The following is a 21495-nucleotide window of genomic DNA, read 5'->3' on the forward strand; positions in this document are numbered from 1 at the left end:
CCAGGTGCTTAACAGAAGTTTATAACGCAGAGCCATGAAAATAAAAAAATAATTTTTCTTTCCTCAAAAATTATTTTTAGCCCAGAATTTTTTATTTTCCCAAGGATAATAGGAGAAATTGGACCCCAAATGTTGTTGTCCAGTTTGTCCTGAGTACGATGATACCCCATATGTGGGGGTAAACCACTGTTTGGGCGCACGGCAGGGCTCGGAAGGGAAGGCACGCCATTTGGCTTTTTGAATGGAAAATTAGCTCCAATCATTAGCGGACACCATGTCGCGTTTGGAGAGCCCCTGTGTGCCTAAACATTGGAGCTCCAGCACAAGTGACCCCATTTTGGAAACTAGACCTCCAAAGGAACTAATCTAGATGTGTGGTGAGCACTTTGAACCCCCAAGTGCTTCACAGAAGTTTATAATGCAGAGCCATGAAAATAAAAAATAATTTTTCTTTTCTCAAAAATGATTTTTTAGCCCACAATTTTTTATTTTCCCAAGGGTAACAGGAGAAATTGGACCCCAAAAGTTGTTGTCCAGTTTCTCCTGAGTACGCTGATACCCCATATGTGGGGGTAAACCATTGTTTTGGCACACGTCGGGGTTCGGAAGGGAAGTAGTGACATTTTGAAATGCAGACTTTGATGGAATGCTCTGCGGGCGTCAGGTTGCGTTTGCAGAGCCCCTGATGTGCCTAAACAGTAGGAACTCCCCACAAGTGACTCCATTTTGGAAACTAGACCCCCAAGGGAACTTATCTAGATGTGTGGTGAGCACTTTGAACCCCCAAGTGCTTCACAGAAGTTTATAACGCAGAGCCGTGAAAATAATAAACGTGTTTCCTTTCCTCAAAAATATTTTTTTAGCCCAGAATTTTTTATTTTTGCAAGAGTAACAGGAGAAATTGGACCCCAAAAGTTGTTGTCCAGTTTCTCCTGAGTACGCTGATACCCCATATGTGGGGGTAAACCACTGTTTGGGCACATGCCGGGGCTCGGAAGGGAAGTAGTGACGTTTTGGAATGCAGACTTTGATGGAATGGTCTGCGGGCATCATGTTACGTTTGCAGAGCCCCTGATATGCCTAAACAGTAGAAACCCCCCACAAGTGACCCCATTTTGAAAACTAGACCCCCCAAGGAACTAATCTAGATGTGTGGTGAGCACTTTCAATCCCCAAGTGCTTCACAGAAGTTTACAACGCAGAGCCGTGAAAATAAAAAATCATTTTTCTTTCCTCAAAAAAGATGTTTTAGCAAGCAATTTTTTATTTTCACAAGGGTAACAGGAGAATTTGGACCCCAATATTTGTTGCCCAGTTTGTTGTGAGTACGCTGATACCCCATATGTGGGGGTAAACAACTGTTTGGGCACACGTCAGGGCTCGGAAGGGAAGTAGTGACGTTTTGGAATGCAGACTTTGATGGAATGGTCTGCGGGCATCATGTTACGTTTGCAGAGCCCCTGATATGCCTAAACAGTAGAAACCCCCCACAAGTGACCCCATTTTGGAAACTAGACCCCCCAAGGAACTAATCTAGATGTGTGGTGAGCACTTTCAATCCCCAAGTGCTTCACAGAAGTTTACAACGCAGAGCCGTGAAAATAAAAAATCATTTTTCTTTCCTCAAAAAAGATGTTTTAGCAAGCAATTTTTTATTTTCACAAGGGTAACAGGAGAATTTGGACCCCAATATTTGTTGCCCAGTTTGTTGTGAGTACGCTGATACCCCATATGTGGGGGTAAACCACTGTTTGGGCACACGTCAGGGATCGGAAGGGAAGTAGTGACGTTTTGGAATGCAGACTTTGATGGAATGGTCTGCGGGCATCATGTTACGTTTGCAGAGCCCCTGATATGCCTAAACAGTAGAAACCCCCCACAAGTGACCCCATTTTGGAAACTAGACCCCCCAAGGAACTAATCTAGATGTGTGGTGAGCACTTTCAATCCCCAAGTGCTTCACAGAAGTTTACAACGCAGAGCCGTGAAAATAAAAAATCATTTTTCTTTCCTCAAAAAAGATGTTTTAGCAAGCAATTTTTTATTTTCACAAGGGTAACAGGAGAATTTGGACCCCAATATTTGTTGCCCAATTTGTTGTGAGTACGCTGATACCCCATATGTGGGAGTAAACCACTGTTTGGGCACACGTCAGGGCTCGGAAGGGAAGTAGTGACATTTGAAATGCAGACTTTGATGGAATGGTCTGCGGGCGTCACATTGCATTTGCAGAGCCCCTGATGTGCCTAAACAGTAGAAACACCCCACAAGTGACCCCATTTTGGAAACTAGACCCCCAAGGAACTAATCTAGATGTGTGGTGAGCACTTTCAACCCCCAAGTGCTTCACAGAAGTTTATAACGCAGAGCCGTGAAAATAAAAAATAATTGTTCTTTCCTCAAAAATTATGTTTTAGCAAGTAATTTTTTATTTTTGCAAGGGTAACAGGAGAAGTTGGACCCCAACAGTTGTTGCCCAGTTTGTCCTGAGTACGCTGGTACCCCAAATGTGGGGGTAAACCACTGTTTGGGCGCATGTCGGGGCTTGGAAGGGCGGGAGCACCATTTGACTTTTTGAACGCAAGATTGGCTGGAATCAATGGTGGCGCCATGTTGCGTTTGGAGACTCCTGATGTGCCTAAACAGTGGAAACCCCTCAATTCTAACTTCAACACTAACCCCAACACACCCCTAATCCTAATCCCAACTGTAGCCATAACCCTAATCACAACCCTAACCCCAACACACCCCTAACCACAACCCTAACCGCAACACACCCGTAACCCTAATTCCAACCCTAATCCTAACCCTAATCCCAACCGTAACCCTAATCCCAACCCTAACCACAACTGTAACCCCAACACACCCCTAACCCTATCCGTAACCCTAACCACAAGCCTAATCTTAACCCTATTTCAAACCCTAGCCCTAATTCCAACCCTAACTCTAATTCCAACCCTAACCCTAAGGCTATGTGCCCACGTTGCGGATTCGTGTGAGATTTTTCCGCACGATTTTTGAAAAATCTGCAGGTAAAAGGCACTGCGTTTTACCTGCGGATTTACAGCAGATTTCCAGTGTTTTTTTGTGCGGATTTCACCTGCGGATTCCTATTGAGGAACAGTTGTAAAACGCTGCGGAATCCGCACAAAGAATTGACATTCTGCGGAAAATACAACGCAGCGTTTCTGCACGGAATTTTCCGCACCATGGGCACAGCGGATTTGGTTTTCCTTAGGTGTACATGGTACTGTAAACCTGATGGAAAACTGCGGATCCGTGGCCAATCCGCTGCGGATCCGCGGCCAATCCGCTGCGGATCCGCGGCCGATCCGCGGCCGATCCGCTGCGAATCCGCGGCCGATCCGCTGCGGATCCGCGGCCGATCCGCTCTGTGTGCACATGCCATAACCCTACCCCTAACCCTTCCCGTAACCCTAACCCTAACCCTAACCCTACCCCTAACCCTACCCCTAGTTCTAACCCTAGTTCTAACCCTAACCCTAGTGGAAAAAGAAAAAAAAAAATTTCTTTACTTTATTATTGTCCCTATGGGGGTGATAAAGGGGGGGGGGTTATTTATTATTTTTTTTATTTTGATCGCTGTGATAGAACCTACCACAGCAATCAAAATGTACTTGTAAGGAATCTGCCGACTGGCAGATTCGGCGGGCGCACTGAGCATGCGCCCACCATTTTCCAAGATGGCGGCGCCCAGCAAGGAGACGGCCGGACACCGGGAGGATCGGTAAGTATGAAGGGGTGGTGGGGGGGTGGATCGGAGCACAGGGGGGGTGATCGGAGCACAGGGGGGGGGATCTGAGCAAGGAGGGAGCGGACAGGAGGACGGGGGAGCCGGCAGGCGGACGGAGGGGACCGGACCCCATAACGGAGGACTGGGGGGGCGATCGGTGGGTGTGGGGGGGGCACTTGAGTATTTCCAGCCATGGCCGATGATATTGCAGCATCGGCCATGGCTGGATTGTAATATTTCACCAGTTTTTTAGGTGAAATATTACAAATCGCTCTGATTGGCAGTTTCACTTTCAACAGCCAATCAGAGCGATCGTAGCCACGGGGGGGTGAAGCCACCCTCCCTGGGCTGAAGCACCACTCCCCCTGTCTCTGCAGATCGGGTAAAATCGGAGTTAACCCCTTCACCCGATCTGCAGGGACGCGATCATTCCATGACGCATACGCTGCGTCATAGGTCGCTTTGGCACCGACTTTCATGACGCAGCGTATGCGTCAAAGGTCGTTAAGGGGTTAAGTGCTGAAAAAAATTGGGGAAATTTGAAAAAAAAAACAGCCATTTCATTTGTGTTGTCATTTTCTCATAGCTCATAAACTTTTTATTTTTATATTGATTAACCTTTTGTAGATCTTATCTTTTATACAGCAAGCTGACATTAAATATTGATACAACTTTGGGGTACAAACAAAGTTTTTATTGCTCTTTACTTCATCATTTTAGGAATGTGAGATGAGAAAAAACTCATCTATGTTGGGTTTTTTGTCTATATGTTTACTGTATAAGATCATTAACTTTATATTTTAATAGATAAAACTTTTTCTGACATGACAATTATAAATATATATATACATATGCATTTTTTTTATTTTTTATTATTAAAAAAGGGAAAGGGAGGTAATTCAAAAGTTTATATTTTTGACAGACACTGCAGGCTGTGGAAGCATGTTTTATTTCATGCAGGCTGCACCCAGTAACATGAGCAGCTTTCAGCCTGGTGTTGGCATGCTGAAAAACGGCTCCTGGGACACTAAAGAAATGGCAGTATCACAGGTTCCACAATTGATCCATTATGTACTGCAAGTGAAATTGGAAATCACATACCAAGCCTAAGGTGTCAGTTTCTACATAAATCATTAGAAGGCTTTTGCACAATATTGGGGAATGAGGTAGACATCCAGTTGCAGATGTTTCATTGATCTTGAACTACTGCTTTCAAAGGCTATCATGATGCAGAGTAAGATAACAATAAAGGCTGGAATGGAGTCCTGCTTTGGCCTTAGACAAAATTAAAGCCATGGATTGGTCTGGTGACCAAGCGGGCAATACCATAAAGAAGCCTTCAGGTGGGAACTTCACATCATTCCTTTCCTGAGGTTATGATGTCAGATGGCATAATGTATTTTGTCTGGACTCTTCTAGTCTGCATTCCAGTTAGACTAACAACTCAGCATTAGATTGATTTGGTCATGAAACCAGTAGTATGGACATTTCTCCAAAGTTTCCCAGAAGCTGTTTTTCAACATAGGTTGCTTGTTCTACTGTGAGCAGTTTGCGTGGCCTAAATGTGCTATTATGGCTTGCAATGTCTCCAGACTTGTTTCTCATCAAGCACATCTGTGATGCAATTGATAAGCAACTGCACAGGGAGCTGCTTGCAGTAGAACTCAATGATTTGCATGCTTAAATGCATTAAAAACAGAAGAACATTCCTTAAATAACCATAAACTACCTGATAGCATGCCAATGTATGCAAGTTTGTATATTTACTCATGCTCATATTTGATATTGCATACATTGAGAATGAGATGATTTTAAACTTTGACTTCCATTTTTTCATCATTTTCATATCATTAAATGTCTGTGATTTCCATAATTACATAACTTTTCCTTCTGGATGTTTCAAATACAAGGTGAAGTGTAGTTAAAATGATATCCTTTTCTGAAGCCAAGCCACAAAATGGGCTTCAAAGGAGGAACTAAGAATGCAGCCATGGGGGGCTTCAGAAGATCTCTCACTGCAATGATAAGCTATAGGTATCACACTGGTCTGCTAATGTATGGTGGAGCATGTACACACCAGTAATCACTCTTCTAAAATTCCACTATCTGTCAATGAAAACAGCATTTAATTGGTGAAAGTGTAGCAATCAAAATCTTTAGTTGCCTCTGTTTACATTGCGGGTGTCTGTCGGGTATGCTGTAGGTTAAGCATTGGACACATGGCCAGACACATAAAACTGTTAAAATAATTGGATGTGTGAATGGTGCTTTAACCCTTTCCCGCCGCGGCCCTTTTTTGTTTTTGTGTCTTTGCTTTTTGCTTCCCTCCTTCCCAGAGCCATAACTTTTTTACTTTTCCATAAATATGGCCAAGTGAGGGCTTATTTTTTGCGGGACGAGTTGTACTTGTTAACGACACCATTGGTTTTACCATGTCTTGTACTAGAAAATGGGAAACAAATTTCAAGTGCGGTGCAAATAAAGTGCAATCCCACACTTGTTTATTGTTTGGCTTTTTTGCTAGCACCTCTAAATGCTAAAACTGACCTGATATTATGATTCTCCAGGTCATTATGAGTTCATAGACTCCAAACATGTCTAGGTTATTTTTTATCTAAGTGGTGAAAAAAAAATTCAAAACTTTGCTAAAAAAAAAAAATGTGCCATTTTCCAATACCTGTAGCGTCTCGATTTTTCGTGATCTGGGGTCGGGTGGAACTTATTTTTTGCATGCCGAGATGATGTTTTTAATGATACCACTTTTGTGCAGATACGCTCTTTTGATCGCCCATTATTGCATTTTAATTCAATGTCGCGGCAACCAAAAAAGTAATTCTGCCGTTTCAAATTTTTTTCTCACTACGCCGTTTAGTGATCAGGTTAATGCTTTTTTTTTATTCACAGATCGGGCGATTCTTAACACAACAATACAAAAAATGTGTAGGTTTGATTTTTTTTATTGTTTTATTTTGGATGGGGCGAAAGGGGGGTGATTTAAACTTTTATATATTTTTTTTTTCATATTTTTAAAAACATTCTTTTTTACTTTTGCCATGACGTGACGGGGTCGGCGATGCGCTCATTTCCGGCCGCGCGGCTGGAAGCGGTAGCTAAATGCTGCTGTCAGTGTTTGACAGCGGCATTTAACAGGTTAATAGCGGCGGGTGAATCACGATTTCACCCGTCGCTATTGTGCGCACATGTCAGCTGTACAAAACAGCTGACATGTCGCAACTTTGATGTGGGCTCACCGCCGGAGCCCACATCAAAGTGGGAGACACGACATGCACCGTACTAGTATGGCGCATGTCATGAAGGAGTTACAATCTACTAGACAATGTGCTGTTCATTTTCTAAGTGTACTCAGCACAGATTTAAGAAACTGATGTGTGAATTTAGTTGTAAATTAACTTGCCTAAGGACAAAATCATAATCTTTCATGATCAGTTTCTTAATTATTAGGTCTGCTATGAAAAGCAATGTAATTATTGTTGACCTTATTTGAAGCTTGTAGTTCAGTGTGTCATGTGCTACTATGATTTCTCACTTTTAAATAAATCATACAATCTACAGCTTTTTCTAATGACCATGTCTTGTGTTTACTGAGAATTTAAGAGGATAGCAATTAACATACGACCTGCATAGGGTTATGTGTATAAGAATTATTTTCTTTGCTGTTCTCTTGCATTTAATTTAGTAATGCATTCCTATTTTATTTACAGTAAAAAAGGCCATTGAACTGAAATCTAGAGGAGTAAAAATGTTGCCCAGCAAAGAAAGCAACCACAAGAATTCTGTCTGTAAGTAATCTTCTTCCTCCCAAACATTTTCTACAAAAATGACTTAATATGTAGGAACTTGATAAGAATTAAAATTTATATGATAAAATAAACATGCTAAAAGCATGCTGGACCATTTACCCCCTTAGTGACAGAGCCAATTTGGTACTTAATAATAACCAAGCCAATTTTTACAATTCTGACCACTGTCAGTTTATGAGGTTATAGTTCTGAAATGCTTCAACGTAACCCAATAATTCTGAGACTGCTGTTTCATGACATATTGTACTTCATGTCAATGGTAAAATAGCTTTGATATAACTTGTATAACTTGTATTTATTTATGAAAAAAATTTTGGAAAATATAACAATTTTTAAACTTTTAATTTGTGTACACTTAAGTCAGAAAGTGGTGTCATGAAAAATAATTACGAAAATAACATTTCCCACACATCTACTTTACATCAGCACAATTTTGGAAACATAATTTTTTTTAGTCAGGAAGGTATAAGGGTTAAAAGTTGACCAGCGATTTCTCATTTTTCCAACAAAATTTACAAAACCATTTTTTAGGGACCACCTTACATTTGAAGTGAGTTTGGGGTCAATATAACAGAAAATACCCAAAAGAGATACCATTCTAAAAACTGCACCCTCTAAGGTGCACAAAACCACATTCAAGAAGATTATTAAAGGGAACCTGTCATCGGAATTTGGCGGGACTGGTTTTTGGTCATATGGGCGGGGTTTTTGGGTGTTTGATTCACCCTTTCCTTACCCACTGGCTGCATGCTGGCCGCAATATTGGATTGAAGTTCATTCTCTGTCCTCCGTAGTACACACCTGCGCAAGGCAATCTAATGAAGATTTGTAAAATTTGAGTAGAATTCACTTCTACTTGAATTTATTTACTCATCTCTAGTGTCCTGTACTTCATTTAAAGAATTTTGCTGAGTTTTGGGTGTTGCAATGCCCCTTGAATTGATTTTGCTGCCCAGTTTGTGATGCAAAAAGAATCATAAAAATTACTACATTATTTTCAAATAATAATTCAGACATATGATTTGGCGAGTGTATTCAGTTTAATTTTACAAAACAATAACAGAAAACTTGCATGTGTGCGGATAGCAACAAATAGGTAGCTACACAACAGGACTATATGGCTATTCGCACACATTGCGATTTTGATGGGGATCCGCAGAGTTTTTGGACGTGAGGAATTGCATCAAATCCACAGTGTAGTGTGCAGGCAATATTAAATTGGCATTTGGTGTGCACATGCTGTGGAAAAAAAGGTGCGGAATCGCAGATTTTTTTTCTGCAGCATGTCAATTTTTTTGCGGATCTGCAGAATTTCTGCACCCATTGTTTTCTAGTATAAATAGACTCCTGATCATTTGATAAACAAGCAAATCCCTCAATTATAGAGTGAAATGATCTTTTGCGCAGCACAAAAGATTATTGTTCTAGGTGTAGTAGTACACCACAAAGCGGGGTGACAATATTACAGTATATGGGAGTATTAAATGATAATCAAAAGACAACAACAATTAAACTACTCAGACAAAACTCATAAAATATAATTCATCTTTATTTAGTAAGATATAAAAACATACAAAAAACATACCATTAAAATTAAGTGAAAAGGGAATACTTTTTCAGAGACAGGAGTGGTCAATCATATATATATTCAAAATAACTGCATACATTTACAACTATTAGAATTAGATGATAAGTAGTTCAAGCTAAAGGATGCAAAAATCTATGTAAATCATGCGAGAATGTGACAAGAACAGGCACGGGTCAAATACTGTGGCTACATCTAGTGGTTATGTGCAAAAAGTGCAATAATGAGGTAAGGTTGAGGTCCCTACCAAGTTTGAAAATATATATATATACAAAACGGCAAACAATGAACCTTGTTTCATGTACAATAAATAAAATTAATTAAATGATTACAAGCATTATGGTCACCCTAGAAAGACAGAAATTGTAGTGCATTGGTCGGTAAGTAACCCATTTAATGAGAGGACGCAGAGCAAAAACAGAGGGTATAAATAATGAACACATACACAACAAGCAGTGCAGCACACTCATGGGGTAAAGGAAAAAAAGTTATAAAGTACTAGAAAGTGCTATATGGCAAACCCCATGAGTGTGGTGCAACTAGTTTAGTTCAAAGGAAAAAAACATCCTCTCTTAGGCCGGTTTCACACGTCAGTGGCTCCGGTACGTGAGGTGACAGTTTCCTCACGTACCGGAGCCACTGACACACGTAGACACATTGAAATCAATGCATCTGTGCAGATGTTATTGATTTTTTGCAGACCGTGTCTCCATGTGCCAAACACGGAGACATGTCAGTGTTCGTGGGAGCGCACGTATTACACAGACCCATTAAAGTCAATGGGTCCGTGTAAAACACGTAACGCACACGGATGTTTTCTGTGTGCAGTCTGTGTGCCATGCTGGAGACAGCGCTTACAGTAAGCACTGTCCCCCCAGCATGGTGCTGAAGCCGCCATTCATCCGTTCTCTCCAGCGCTCGCTGGGGAGAAGGGATGAAAAATCTTTTTTTTGTTTGTTTTTATGTGTTTAAAATAAACTTTAGGGCATCCTCCCCCTCCCACCCCCTGTGCGCCCGGCCGCCGGCATTAAAATACTCACCTGCCTCCCTCGACGCTTGCTCTCCGCCCCGCAGCTTCTCCTGTATGAGCGGTCACGTGGTGCTGCCCATTACAGTGATGAATATGCGGCTCCACCCCTATGGGTTGTCCGGTACCGTAATTATCTGGACGTGTGGGACAGGCCTTAGGAAACACTGTTTGTTGTGTATGTGTCCATTATTTATACACCATTTTTTGCTCTCATATTCTCACATGATTTACATAGATTTTTGTATCCTTTAGCTTGAACTATTTATAATCTCATTCTAACAGTTCTAAATGTATGAAACTATATTGAATGTATTTTACATATGATTGACCACTCATGTCTCTGAAAAATAATCCCCTTTGAAGTTAGTTTTAATGGTATGCTTTTTGCATGTATTTATATCTTAATAAATAAAAATGAATTATATTATGAGTTTTTTCTGGTTAGTTTAATTTGTATTGGCAATTGTTCTAGGTGCGAATACATGGATATCTTTCAAGTATCTGGGTGTTTAGATGTACTCGAGAGTCAACAAGTATTAGCCAGGACTCAATTTCAAACTCTAATCTCCACCCTGCATGTCTGATGGCTGTTACACAGCCAATAAACATGTGAGTATTGCCTACAAGTAACTAATGCAGCAGCTATCTTGGTAGTGGCATTACTGTGATTGGCTGGCTGCGTTCCATCATCATCACGGAGTCACACCCTGGCATGGCACATATGCTGCCTACGCCGAGGATTGATGGCATACTTCTATCAGGATTTCCTCCACCTCCTATGGAAGTTCCTGCACCCCCTCCTGCTCCTACTCATCCTCCATTTCCGATGTTCTATCTCAAAGTGGCTGGAAGCTCTGCAGCACTGCCTCAGCGAAGCAGCAACAGGCTCTGTTGAAACTAATTTGTCTAAAAAAAAACAACACACCACAGCACAGTTTATGAAAGGATAGCAGGACAGACAAATTTGTGGCACTCACCACTGAACCTACAATCAGCCATGGTCATGTGTGATAATGGCCATAACCTGGTGGGGGCTATGAAGCTCACACACGTACCATGCTTGGAACATGTGCTTAACTTGGTAGTTCATCAGTTTCTGAAAACCTACCTATATTTACCAGAGCTTCTGATCAAGGTACTCTGTCAGCATCCATTTCTGCAAGTCAGCTACAGCTGTCGCTGCTCTGGTAGTGCTGCAGAAGCGCATGTAAGTTCAAGCTTACCAACTGATGTGTGACATGACCAAGATCTGGAACTCCACACTGTGCATGCTGGCAAGGCTTTGTGAGCAGCAGAGGCCAGTTGTTGAATATCAGCTCCAATGTGCCCATTGGTACTCTGGTCAGCCTCCGCACATAACAACTGAAGAGTGTGCATGGATGTCTGATTGCATTTTTACAAGACTTTGATAATTCCACAAAGATGATGAACAGCGATAACTCCATCATCAGCACAATGATCCCATTTGTGTGCCTACTTAAACACTCGCTGCTGAAAATTAAACATGAATCCTTGCATTTGGACTAGTTGGTGATGAAGGAAGGCATGAGATAGTGAAATACTGCCTATCCCAGCTTCATCTCATCTGCTCAGTGTAGATTGGATAACAATGATGTGAAGGTTGAGGATGAGGAGTAGCATCTATGTACTGATGATTAGGTATTGTTCACAAGGAAAGGAAAATTTTGTAAGATTGTGAAGCAATACCTGGCTGAAAAAAACAGCATACTCCATTGTTAGGGATAGCGGAACGCACCAAGTAATAGAGAGGTTGATACAAGGTGCGTTCGCAGCCCGGGGTCCACCGTGCAGAGATACCTGCTGCAAAGTAATGGCGGATGGACACTGAGCTCAAACGTGGGTTAAAATTCACCCCATGTGAAATGAAAGCGAGCTCTGTTGCCTCACAGAGTCGTGCTGTACACGGAATAATACCCTAACTAGGGTTGTGCTTGCTCTGGATCTCTTCTGTGCTAACCGCACACATGAAGGAACCAGATGCTAAGCCAATGCTAATTGCCCCACTGACGTTAGCTGCCTGCCTGAGTGTGCAGCCCCAAAACTAAACAGACTCACACCACTGGCAACAGCCAAACACAAATGATACTAGTGCATGGCCATGTGGCCATGCAAACCTTTTATAGTTCTTCTTAGTGGACCAATCGGAGCTGCTACAGGACCTGAGCATGTGACCTCCGACCTTCAATGAGAGGTCTTCCCTTGGGCATGCTCAGAAGGAGAAAAGCAGGACTTAGTCCTAGGAGCGCCTGCTTGCCGCCAAACAGTACTGGTTATAATGGCTGAACCTGGAAGGGCAGCAGTAACCAAACATGCAGTATCTGTCTGAGCCAGGCGCTGGGACTGATGTTTCTGCTGAGCAGGTTGCACTGCGGCTGGAAAAGAATAGGAGACCGCAGCGGACATGGTTTGAGATTCCCCCTGTGCAGCGGCAGGAACTCGGGACCTAACACTCCATAATTCTTCTCCTGCTTTCAGCTATTGGGTATCATAACTGGACTCCTGGCATGAGCTGCCTCTCTATGTTTTGGAGGTGTTTTGCTGCCCTGTCACAAGCATCTTGTCTGAGCGGGTTTTTTAGCTCCACATGGGGGATCATAACAGATAAACAATTTTGCCTGTCAACAGAAAGTGCTGACAGGCTCACTCTGAGTGATGATCAAAGCATGGATTAGACCCAACTTTTCCACACCACCAGATGACAGCAGCACATAAAGTATATTTAATGTTCAATATTTGAATGAGATGCACTAATTGTTGCATTCTAGCATCTATATATGACTGTTGACCTTACTTATCATTTGTTTACTGGCTTTGACTGTGTGGAAAGCCTTTATGAGTGTAAGAGTATCACAAGCACACTTTTTTAATTTTTCTATGAAGCACTCCAGTTGGTGCTTTCAACGGTGTATGGATAATTCTGTTATTGGTAGGCTTTTCACTGAATGCATAGCCTTTATGAGTCTAGGATTAGCACTGCATTACAATTTGAACAGAATATGCATGAGGCCCTCCTTTATGTCTAATACAGGGTGTATCTGAGTCTCTCTGAGTCCTTAATCTTTGGCACTTTTTGCTATTTCCAGAACTTACACTGAAAATTCACTTTTTTAATATAAAAATTCAACTTTGGTTTACATTATTATTTTTTTTTAAATCCTTTTTAAATGTTGCCTTATATACAAGTCATTAAACAGGAATAAATGTTTCTTATTGTTTTTTTTCCTGTAAACTTCAATTTCTTGCAGATTTTGAATGTTTTATTGTCAGTCCTTAAAGTGGGGTAAAAGTGTACACCATTATTCTCAGCAGCAATTTGACAGTTAGAGATGATTCTAGGGGCCTTCCCCATGCAGTTATTTTTCCATTCAACACTTTTTACATCCATTTCCACATTTTGCCTACCTCCCAGACCTCATTGTAGAGTCTGATGGAAAATTCTTGAATTTCCTATTGAATCCCATTACACTCATTAATTAATTAAGAAACGAGCATCGCAGCATTAGAAACTGCTTGGTTCGAGTAGTGAACATCCAAGCATTTTTGTGTTTGCTCATCTCTAGCAAAATGGACTCACACTGCTAAGTACCACGTCAATCTGTTCGTACTCAGTGGTTTTTTTTGCAAATCGCCCAGTGCATATAGTGTATTTTGTGCTCCCTGTGAAAACAGGCTATTAAACAACTGCCAATCGGTAAAAGCTAACTGATAAGTGATCATTTAGTGCAATTGGTTGGACTGTGTAAATGGACCATACTTTAAGGTAAATTAAATTGAGCTTTTATTTTGTGGTTTGGAGAATGTCTTACCTCTGGTGCATTGCAAATGATGAATCATGATTATTTGAACTATACAAACTGGTTACATCTACTAGTTTCTTTCATTTAAAAATAAAAATGACACATTTTAGGTACTATTACAAGTCTTATGCATGCCTTATATTTGTAGTAGTGTAATATATTTGAATTATTAAATGCTAGTAATCTATTCAGCATTAACAGATGTTTACTGAAAAAAAGTCAAATGTATCCACAATCTCGTCTTTGCTTTTTGAACTGATATCATTTTGGATCTGAACCAAAATTAGTTTCAAAATCAGTTTTATTTTTCCTTTTAACTTTTAAATTAACATAAAATTTGAAAAAGTTCAATTGTTTGCATTGGATTTTAATTCATCTCTAATTAAAAGTTCATCTTCATTTTGGCCAATGTTTAAATGACAAATAAAAGTTCATACATCATCTTGATTTGCAAATTCAAAAATTCATTTGGCTTGTAATTAAATGAAGTGCAGAATAAATTGTTTGAAGACAAAAAGTGTCAACTGCATGTTTTCAATTTATTGACTGAGTTATTAATGATTCTATAAAGTCTTTTATAACATATATTATTGGTATTTTGTTATGGCCAGCTATGCAAATTTCCTCTGTGTTATCTTCCAAAACAATTTAGTCATGGAGAGTTTGGAATATGACCAGTACTAAGGTACAAGCTGCCAATTTGTTCTCTCAAATGCTCTGTTAAGTATCTAGTGCCAACATTTGAATATCATTTTTGTCAATATAGCAAATATTAAAATTCTGGCTGAGGTTTTAAGTATTTGTGAGTTCAAAACATTAGGCTTATATATCTAAACTACCATATTTACATTTTATGCTTTCCTCCTGCTCCTCAAAACGATTCCATTATGAATCTATATCCAAAATACCGGCGTCTTCAGAAGCACCATCATTACCTGCTCTGAGAAATATATTTCTTGTATTTACCATAAAAAGGTCCTAAAACTAAAACTAAATTTAGTGCATATTATCTAGTGCAAAGACCCATGAGAATAGATTTTAATTGATCAAGAACATTTTTATTGTTAAATAATATAATGGTAAAATAAAAAATCTATTTTAATATCTAAGGTATTTAACCACTGAAATGCAAGTAAAATGTATGTTTTTCAGAATTAATTAAGAAAAATTTGGATGTTTTTTCACTCGGTTCCGTGACATTTAAAATAATTGAGCATGCTCTATTTCATATGAATATGTTGTGAATTTACCTTTTTGGCTCCCTCTAGTGGTTACTAGTGATTTGACTCTGGGAATGTCTGCCATCCCTTGTATGCTCACCTGGGTCGTTAGGTCAGGGGTGTTGCTATAGAAGCTCCCTGGACCTTCAGTTCAATGCCTGGCAACGTTGTAATCAGAGCTAATCTGTAGTGCTCTTGTCTACTGATCCTGGTTCCTGCTAGATTAAGCTAAGTCTGCTTTCTTGCTTTTTGCTATTTGTTTTTGTTTGCATTTTTGTCCAGCTTGTACATAATCTGTATCCTAACCTTGCTGGAAGCTCTAGGGAGGCTGGAGTTCTCCCCCCGGGCCGTTAGACGGTTCGGGGGTTCTTGAATTTCCAGTGTGGATTTTTGATAGGGTTTTTGTTGACCATATAAGTTATCTTACTACATTCTGCTATTAGTAAGTGGGCCTCTCTTTGCTAAACCTAGTTCATCTCTGTGTTTGTCATTTCCTCTTACCTCACCGTTATTATTTGTGGGGGGCTTGTATCCAACTTTTGGGGTCTATTCTCTGGAGGCAAGAGAGGTCTTTGTTTTCCTCTTCTAGGGGTAGTTAGTCCTCCGGCTGGCGCGAGACATCTAGCGACCAACGTAGGCATGTTCCCCGGCTACTTCTAGTGTTGGCGTTAGGAGTAGATATATGGTCAACCCAGTTACCACTGCCCTATGAGCTGGATTTTTGTACTTCGCAGACTTACTTGTTCCTCTGAGACCCTCGCCATTGGGGTCATAACAGTTTGCCAGGCCAGTATTAAATGTTAAATGCATTGCAGAAGCGGGATTATAAGAAAGAAAATTCTGAGTTTTTTTTCTCTTTCTCATTTTTTTTTCTTTTCCCCTTTACCTCTGAGTGGCTTGTGTTTGCTGCAGACATGAATGTCCAGACCTTGATTACAGGTGTGGACCAGCTTACTGCTCGTGTGCAGGGCATACAAGATTATGTTATCAGAAATCCTATGTCAGAACCTAAGATACCGATTCCTGAACTGTTTTCCGGAGACCGATTTAAATTTAGAAATTTCAGGAATAATTGTAAATTGTTTTTGTCCCTGAGACCCTGTTCATCTGGAGACTCCGCTCAGCAAGTGAAAATTGTTATTTCTTTTTTACGGGGCGACCCTCAGGATTGGGCTTTCTCGCTGGCGCCAGGAGATCCGGCATTGGCTGATATTGATGCGTTTTTTCTGGCGCTCGGTTTGCTTTATGAGGAACCCAATCTTGAGATTCAGGCAGAAAAAGCCTTGCTGGCTATGTCTCAGGGCCAGGACGAGGCTGAAGTGTATTGCCAAAAATTTCGGAAATGGTCCGTGCTGACCCAGTGGAACGAGTGTGCATTGGCTGCAAATTTCAGAAATGGCCTTTCTGAAGCCATTAAGAATGTGATGGTGGGTTTTCCCATTCCCACAGGTCTGAATGATTCCATGGCCCTGGCAATTCAAATCGACCGGCGGTTGCGGGAGCGCAAAACCGCAAATTCCCTATGGGGTTGCTGCCTTATACTACAGGGTCTGCTTGTGGGGTGCTGCCTTATACTACATGTCTTTATATAGAGATTATCTTCAGTAACAGCGTGGTCATCTGCTGAGGTTCTCCTCCACTATTAGGGAGTGTCACCCAGTTGTAATCAAGGTTACCTGGCTGGGGGCCCACTCAGAAGCTTCGCTGTTCTCGTGCCAGCGGGTTGCTCTTGCCCTTGCCTGTCCCGAAGAGACCTTGGACACACATCTCCATGGATTTCATTTCTGATCTTCCGGTGTCTCAGGGCATGTCTGTCATCTGGGTGATATGTGATCGTTTCTCCAAGATGGTCCATTTGGTTCCTTTGCCTAAGCTGCCCTCCTCTTCTGATCTGGTTCCTGTGTTCTTCCAGAACGTGGTTCGTTTGCACGGCATTCCTGAGAATATTGTGTCGGACAGAGGATCCCAGTTTGTTTCCAGGTTCTGGCGATCCTTTTGTGGTAGGATGGGCATTGATTTGTCGTTTTCGTCCGCTTTTCATCCCCAGACTAACGGACAGACGGAGCGAACTAATCAGACTCTGGAGGCTTATTTGAGGTGTTTTGTCTCTTCTGATCAGGATGATTGGGTGACCTTCTTGCCGTTGGCTGAATTTGCCCTTAATAATCGGGCTAGTTCCGCCACCTTGGTTTTGCCATTTTTCTGCAACTCTGGTTTCCATCCTCGTTTTTCCTCGGGACATGTGGAGCCTTCTGACTGTCCTGGGGTGGATTCTGTGGTGGATAGGTTGCAGCGGATCTGGAGTCATGTGGTGGACAACTTGAAGTTGTCACAGGAGAAGGCTCAGCGTTTTGCCAACCGCCGCCGCGGTGTGGGTCCCCGACTTCGCGTTGGGGATTTGGTATGGCTGTCTTCTCGATTTGTTCCTATGAAGGTCTCCTCTCCCAAATTTAAGCCTCGCTTCATTGGTCCTTACAAGATATTGGAAATCCTTAATCCTGTATCCTTTCGCCTGGATCTTCCGGTGTCGTTTGCCATTCACAACGTATTTCATAGGTCCTTGTTGCGGCGGTACGTTGTGCCTGTGGTCCCTTCTGCGGAGCCTCCTGCTCCGGTGTTGGTTGAGGGCGAGTTGGAGTACGTGGTGGAGAAGATCTTAGATTCTCGTCTCTCCAGGCGGAGGCTTCAGTACCTGGTCAAGTGGAAGGGCTATGGTCAGGAGGATAATTCCTGGGTGGTCGCCTCTGATGTGCATGCGGCCGATTTGGTTTGTGCCTTTCACACCGCTCATCCTGATCGCCCTGGTGGTCTTGGTGAGGGTTCGGTGACCCCTCACTAAGGGGGGGGTACTGTTGTGAATTTACCTTTTTGGCTCCCTCTAGTGGTTACTAGTGATTTGACTCTGGGAATGTCTGCCATCCCTTGTATGCTCACCTGGGTCGTTAGGTCAGGGGTGTTGCTATATAAGCTCCCTGGACCTTCAGTTCAATGCCTGGCAACGTTGTAATCAGAGCTAATCTGTAGTGCTCTCGTCTACTGATCCTGGTTCCTGCTAGATTAAGCTAAGTCTGCTTTCTTGCTTTTTGCTATTTGTTTTTGTTTGCATTTTTGTCCAGCTTGTACATAATCTGTATCCTAACCTTGCTGGAAGCTCTAGGGAGGCTGGAGTTCTCCCCCCGGGCCGTTAGACGGTTCGGGGGTTCTTGAATTTCCAGTGTGGATTTTTGATAGGGTTTTTGTTGACCATATAAGTTATCTTACTACATTCTGCTATTAGTAAGTGGGCCTCTCTTTGCTAAACCTAGTTCATCTCTGTGTTTGTCATTTCCTCTTACCTCACCGTTATTATTTGTGGGGGGCTTGTATCCAACTTTTGGGGTCTATTCTCTGGAGGCAAGAGAGGTCTTTGTTTTCCTCTTCTAGGGGTAGTTAGTCCTCCGGCTGGCGCGAGACATCTAGCGACCAACGTAGGCATGTTCCCCGGCTACTTCTAGTGTTGGCGTTAGGAGTAGATATATGGTCAACCCAGTTACCACTGCCCTATGAGCTGGATTTTTGTACTTCGCAGACTTACTTGTTCCTCTGAGACCCTCGCCATTGGGGTCATAACATGAATATACTATACATGTTTCTATATTTTTCTAAAACACATACAGAGAAAATTGGAACAGATACAAGTCCATTAATTGCAATCTTTCTTTATCAATTATATAATATTGATTGCTAGATGGTTTATAACCCTAATTACCATTTGCTATGGGAAACACATCAAGCCTTTTGTTAATTGTTGAACTCTGACATACTATCTTGTATTCCTACTTCTTGGGTAAGAAATTTCACAGTCTGAGTACTCTATGAAAAATTTGATCCTATATAGATACTTAACCCTTTATTGACATCAGGAGGACAGCAGTATTTAAGGTGAGCTCTCTGAAGGCATGTAGTTCTGTTTGGACATCTGCCTCTTTGCGATGTGATTATTGGGTGTGGATTAATGCCATTGTAGCTGGAGACCTGTTCAAGTCCTATGTGTTTGTCATGTTGGAAGTCTAGCCACAGGTTTGGCTTAACAGGAGACAGAAATTTGTGCTATGTATTGCAATACAATTGTATTGTAGCATGTAGAACAAGTGATTCCATAAGAGGACTTAAAAAATAAATGAAAAGTTTTAAGAAATGTAAAAAAAATTGGAAAACACACCACACAATTCAAATTAGTCTTCTTCACCCCTATTAAAAATAAAGAAAAAATAATTAAATTAAAAAAAAAAGCATAGTCAATATCTGCAAAAGTCCTATCTAGCAAAATATTAAATTATTTAACCCACACTGTAAACGCTATTAAAGGGAACCTGTCACCACGTTTTTGGAAGATGGGATAAAAATAGCGTTAAATAGGGGCAGAGGTGGGCGTTACATTAGTGTGTGTGTTATGCGTTTATTACCCACCTAAGTTGCCGAAATAACTTTGCAAAGTCTCCGTTTTCGCCTGTCAATCAGGCTGGTCAGGTCACATGGGCGTGGTGTCTTCACCCAGATTTGGCGTAGTTTTCCGTTGGTGGCGTAGTGGTGTGCGCATGCCCAAAGTCCGGAATCCTCTTCCAGGGGATTTAAAATAGCGCGGTGTTCGTTATTGCATTGGTGATCGGTGGGCGCGGCCATCTTCCTTTGGCCGCGCGTGCGCAGAAGCGGCGCTCTGCTGGCCGCGGCTTCAGGAAAATGGCCGCGGGATGCCGCGCGTGCGCAGATGGATATCGCGGCGGCCATTTTCCTGAAGCCGCGGCCAGCAGAGCGCCGCTTCTGCGCACGCGCGGCCAAAGGAAGATGGCCGCGCCCACCGATCACCAATGCAATAACGAACACCGCGCTATTTTAAATCCCCTGGAAGAGGATTCCGGACTTTGGGCATGCGCACACCACTACGCCACCAACGGAAAACTACGCCAAATCTGGGGGAAGACAACGCCCATGCGACCTGACCAGCCTGATTGACAGGCAAAAACGGAGACTTTGCAAAGTTATTTCGGCAACTTAGGTGGGTAATAAACGCATAACACACACACTAATGTAACGCCCACCTCTGCCCCTATTTAACGCTATTTTTATCCCATCTTCCAAAAACGTGGTGACAGGTTCCCTTTAAGCAAAAAAAATTTCAGAATTGCCATTCTTTTGTCGCTCCAAAAACTGTAATGCAAAGTAAATAAAGCATCATATTTAGTGATGAGTCAATAGTGAAATATTAAAATTTGAGAAAACTGGCACAAATAATTTCTAATATCCGTGTATTTGTACCGAATAATGAATCCAATGCAAGTCAAAGGGAAAGCAAAATATTTTTCTTCTGGACCCAACAAACAGGTCTGGGGGCATGTGAAGAAAGCTGAAATGGCTAGGAAAAAGCTACAACTAAATGGGAACAGCATAGAGAAGATGCCTGCATGCCTTTCTGACTCATATATGGTATCTGGGAATAATGTTGTCAGACTATTGTGCCGCTTTTACGGATTTTAAAAAGACCCACCAAACCAAACCTACAATTTTTTTAAAGGAAAAATGCTAATTTTCATAATAACATATATATAATGCAAAATAAAATAAAAATATATATATATATACCTCCCCTTTAGCATATGTTCACATGGAGCGTTTTGGCATTAGTTTTTCCTTTTACATTTGTGAGGGCTCTCACTCCTCCATTTGGGAGGTCCCTCTCTCATTCCAAATTGTTAGCTAGATAGTGGAATACATGTTCCCCATCACTTTACAATGGCAGCTAAAACATGCCCATTCGAATTTTGGGCTTCGTCCGCCACCACCACATCATCCACCGCCATGTCATTATGAGGCCCTCACTTCACATTTTCAGAGGGCCAGCAGGTGCTGTGAAACCTGAGTTTTGTCAGTGCCACAATTCATTTTGGCCACTGGATACCAATGGAGCCACTGTCATAGTGGTTGAAGCCGCAGTAAGGTGAATATAATACTGGGAAGCTGTATGTCCAATGTCAGTAAATTGGATTCCACTAGACATCAAAAGCATTAGAATTAAATTATGAATAAAGTGTATGTAAGCAAGGGCCTGTATTGTGCTCAGTCTCTCAGGCCTGAATGCCATGTTAGAAACATCTACAAGCCTCATTTACTTGGAAGCAGCCTCCTCAAGGGAAAGAGACAGGAATGACACTGGCCAATCTGCACAAGCCTACGCATTTCTACTGGAAACTACCCAACCAGGCATAATTTGTTTTTTGCTTGGTTTTGAGC

The 21495-nt window shown here is 41.7% G+C and overlaps 1 protein-coding gene across 2 annotated transcripts in view; it reads left to right on the plus strand.

The window, feature by feature from the left end:
* The window catches only part of CSMD1 (CUB and Sushi multiple domains 1), a 2858343-nt gene that overhangs the window by 1648956 nt on the left and 1187892 nt on the right, over positions 1-21495 (plus strand). For both annotated transcript variants that reach the window (XM_077290057.1, XM_077290056.1), the window contains exon 7: positions 7477-7554. In XM_077290057.1, the coding sequence (XP_077146172.1) occupies positions 7477-7554 (78 nt within the window). The remainder of the gene's footprint in view (positions 1-7476; positions 7555-21495) is intronic.

Source organism: Ranitomeya variabilis, chromosome 2, assembly GCF_051348905.1.
Source record: "Ranitomeya variabilis isolate aRanVar5 chromosome 2, aRanVar5.hap1, whole genome shotgun sequence".
In the NCBI taxonomy this organism is placed as follows: Eukaryota; Metazoa; Chordata; class Amphibia; order Anura; family Dendrobatidae; genus Ranitomeya; species Ranitomeya variabilis.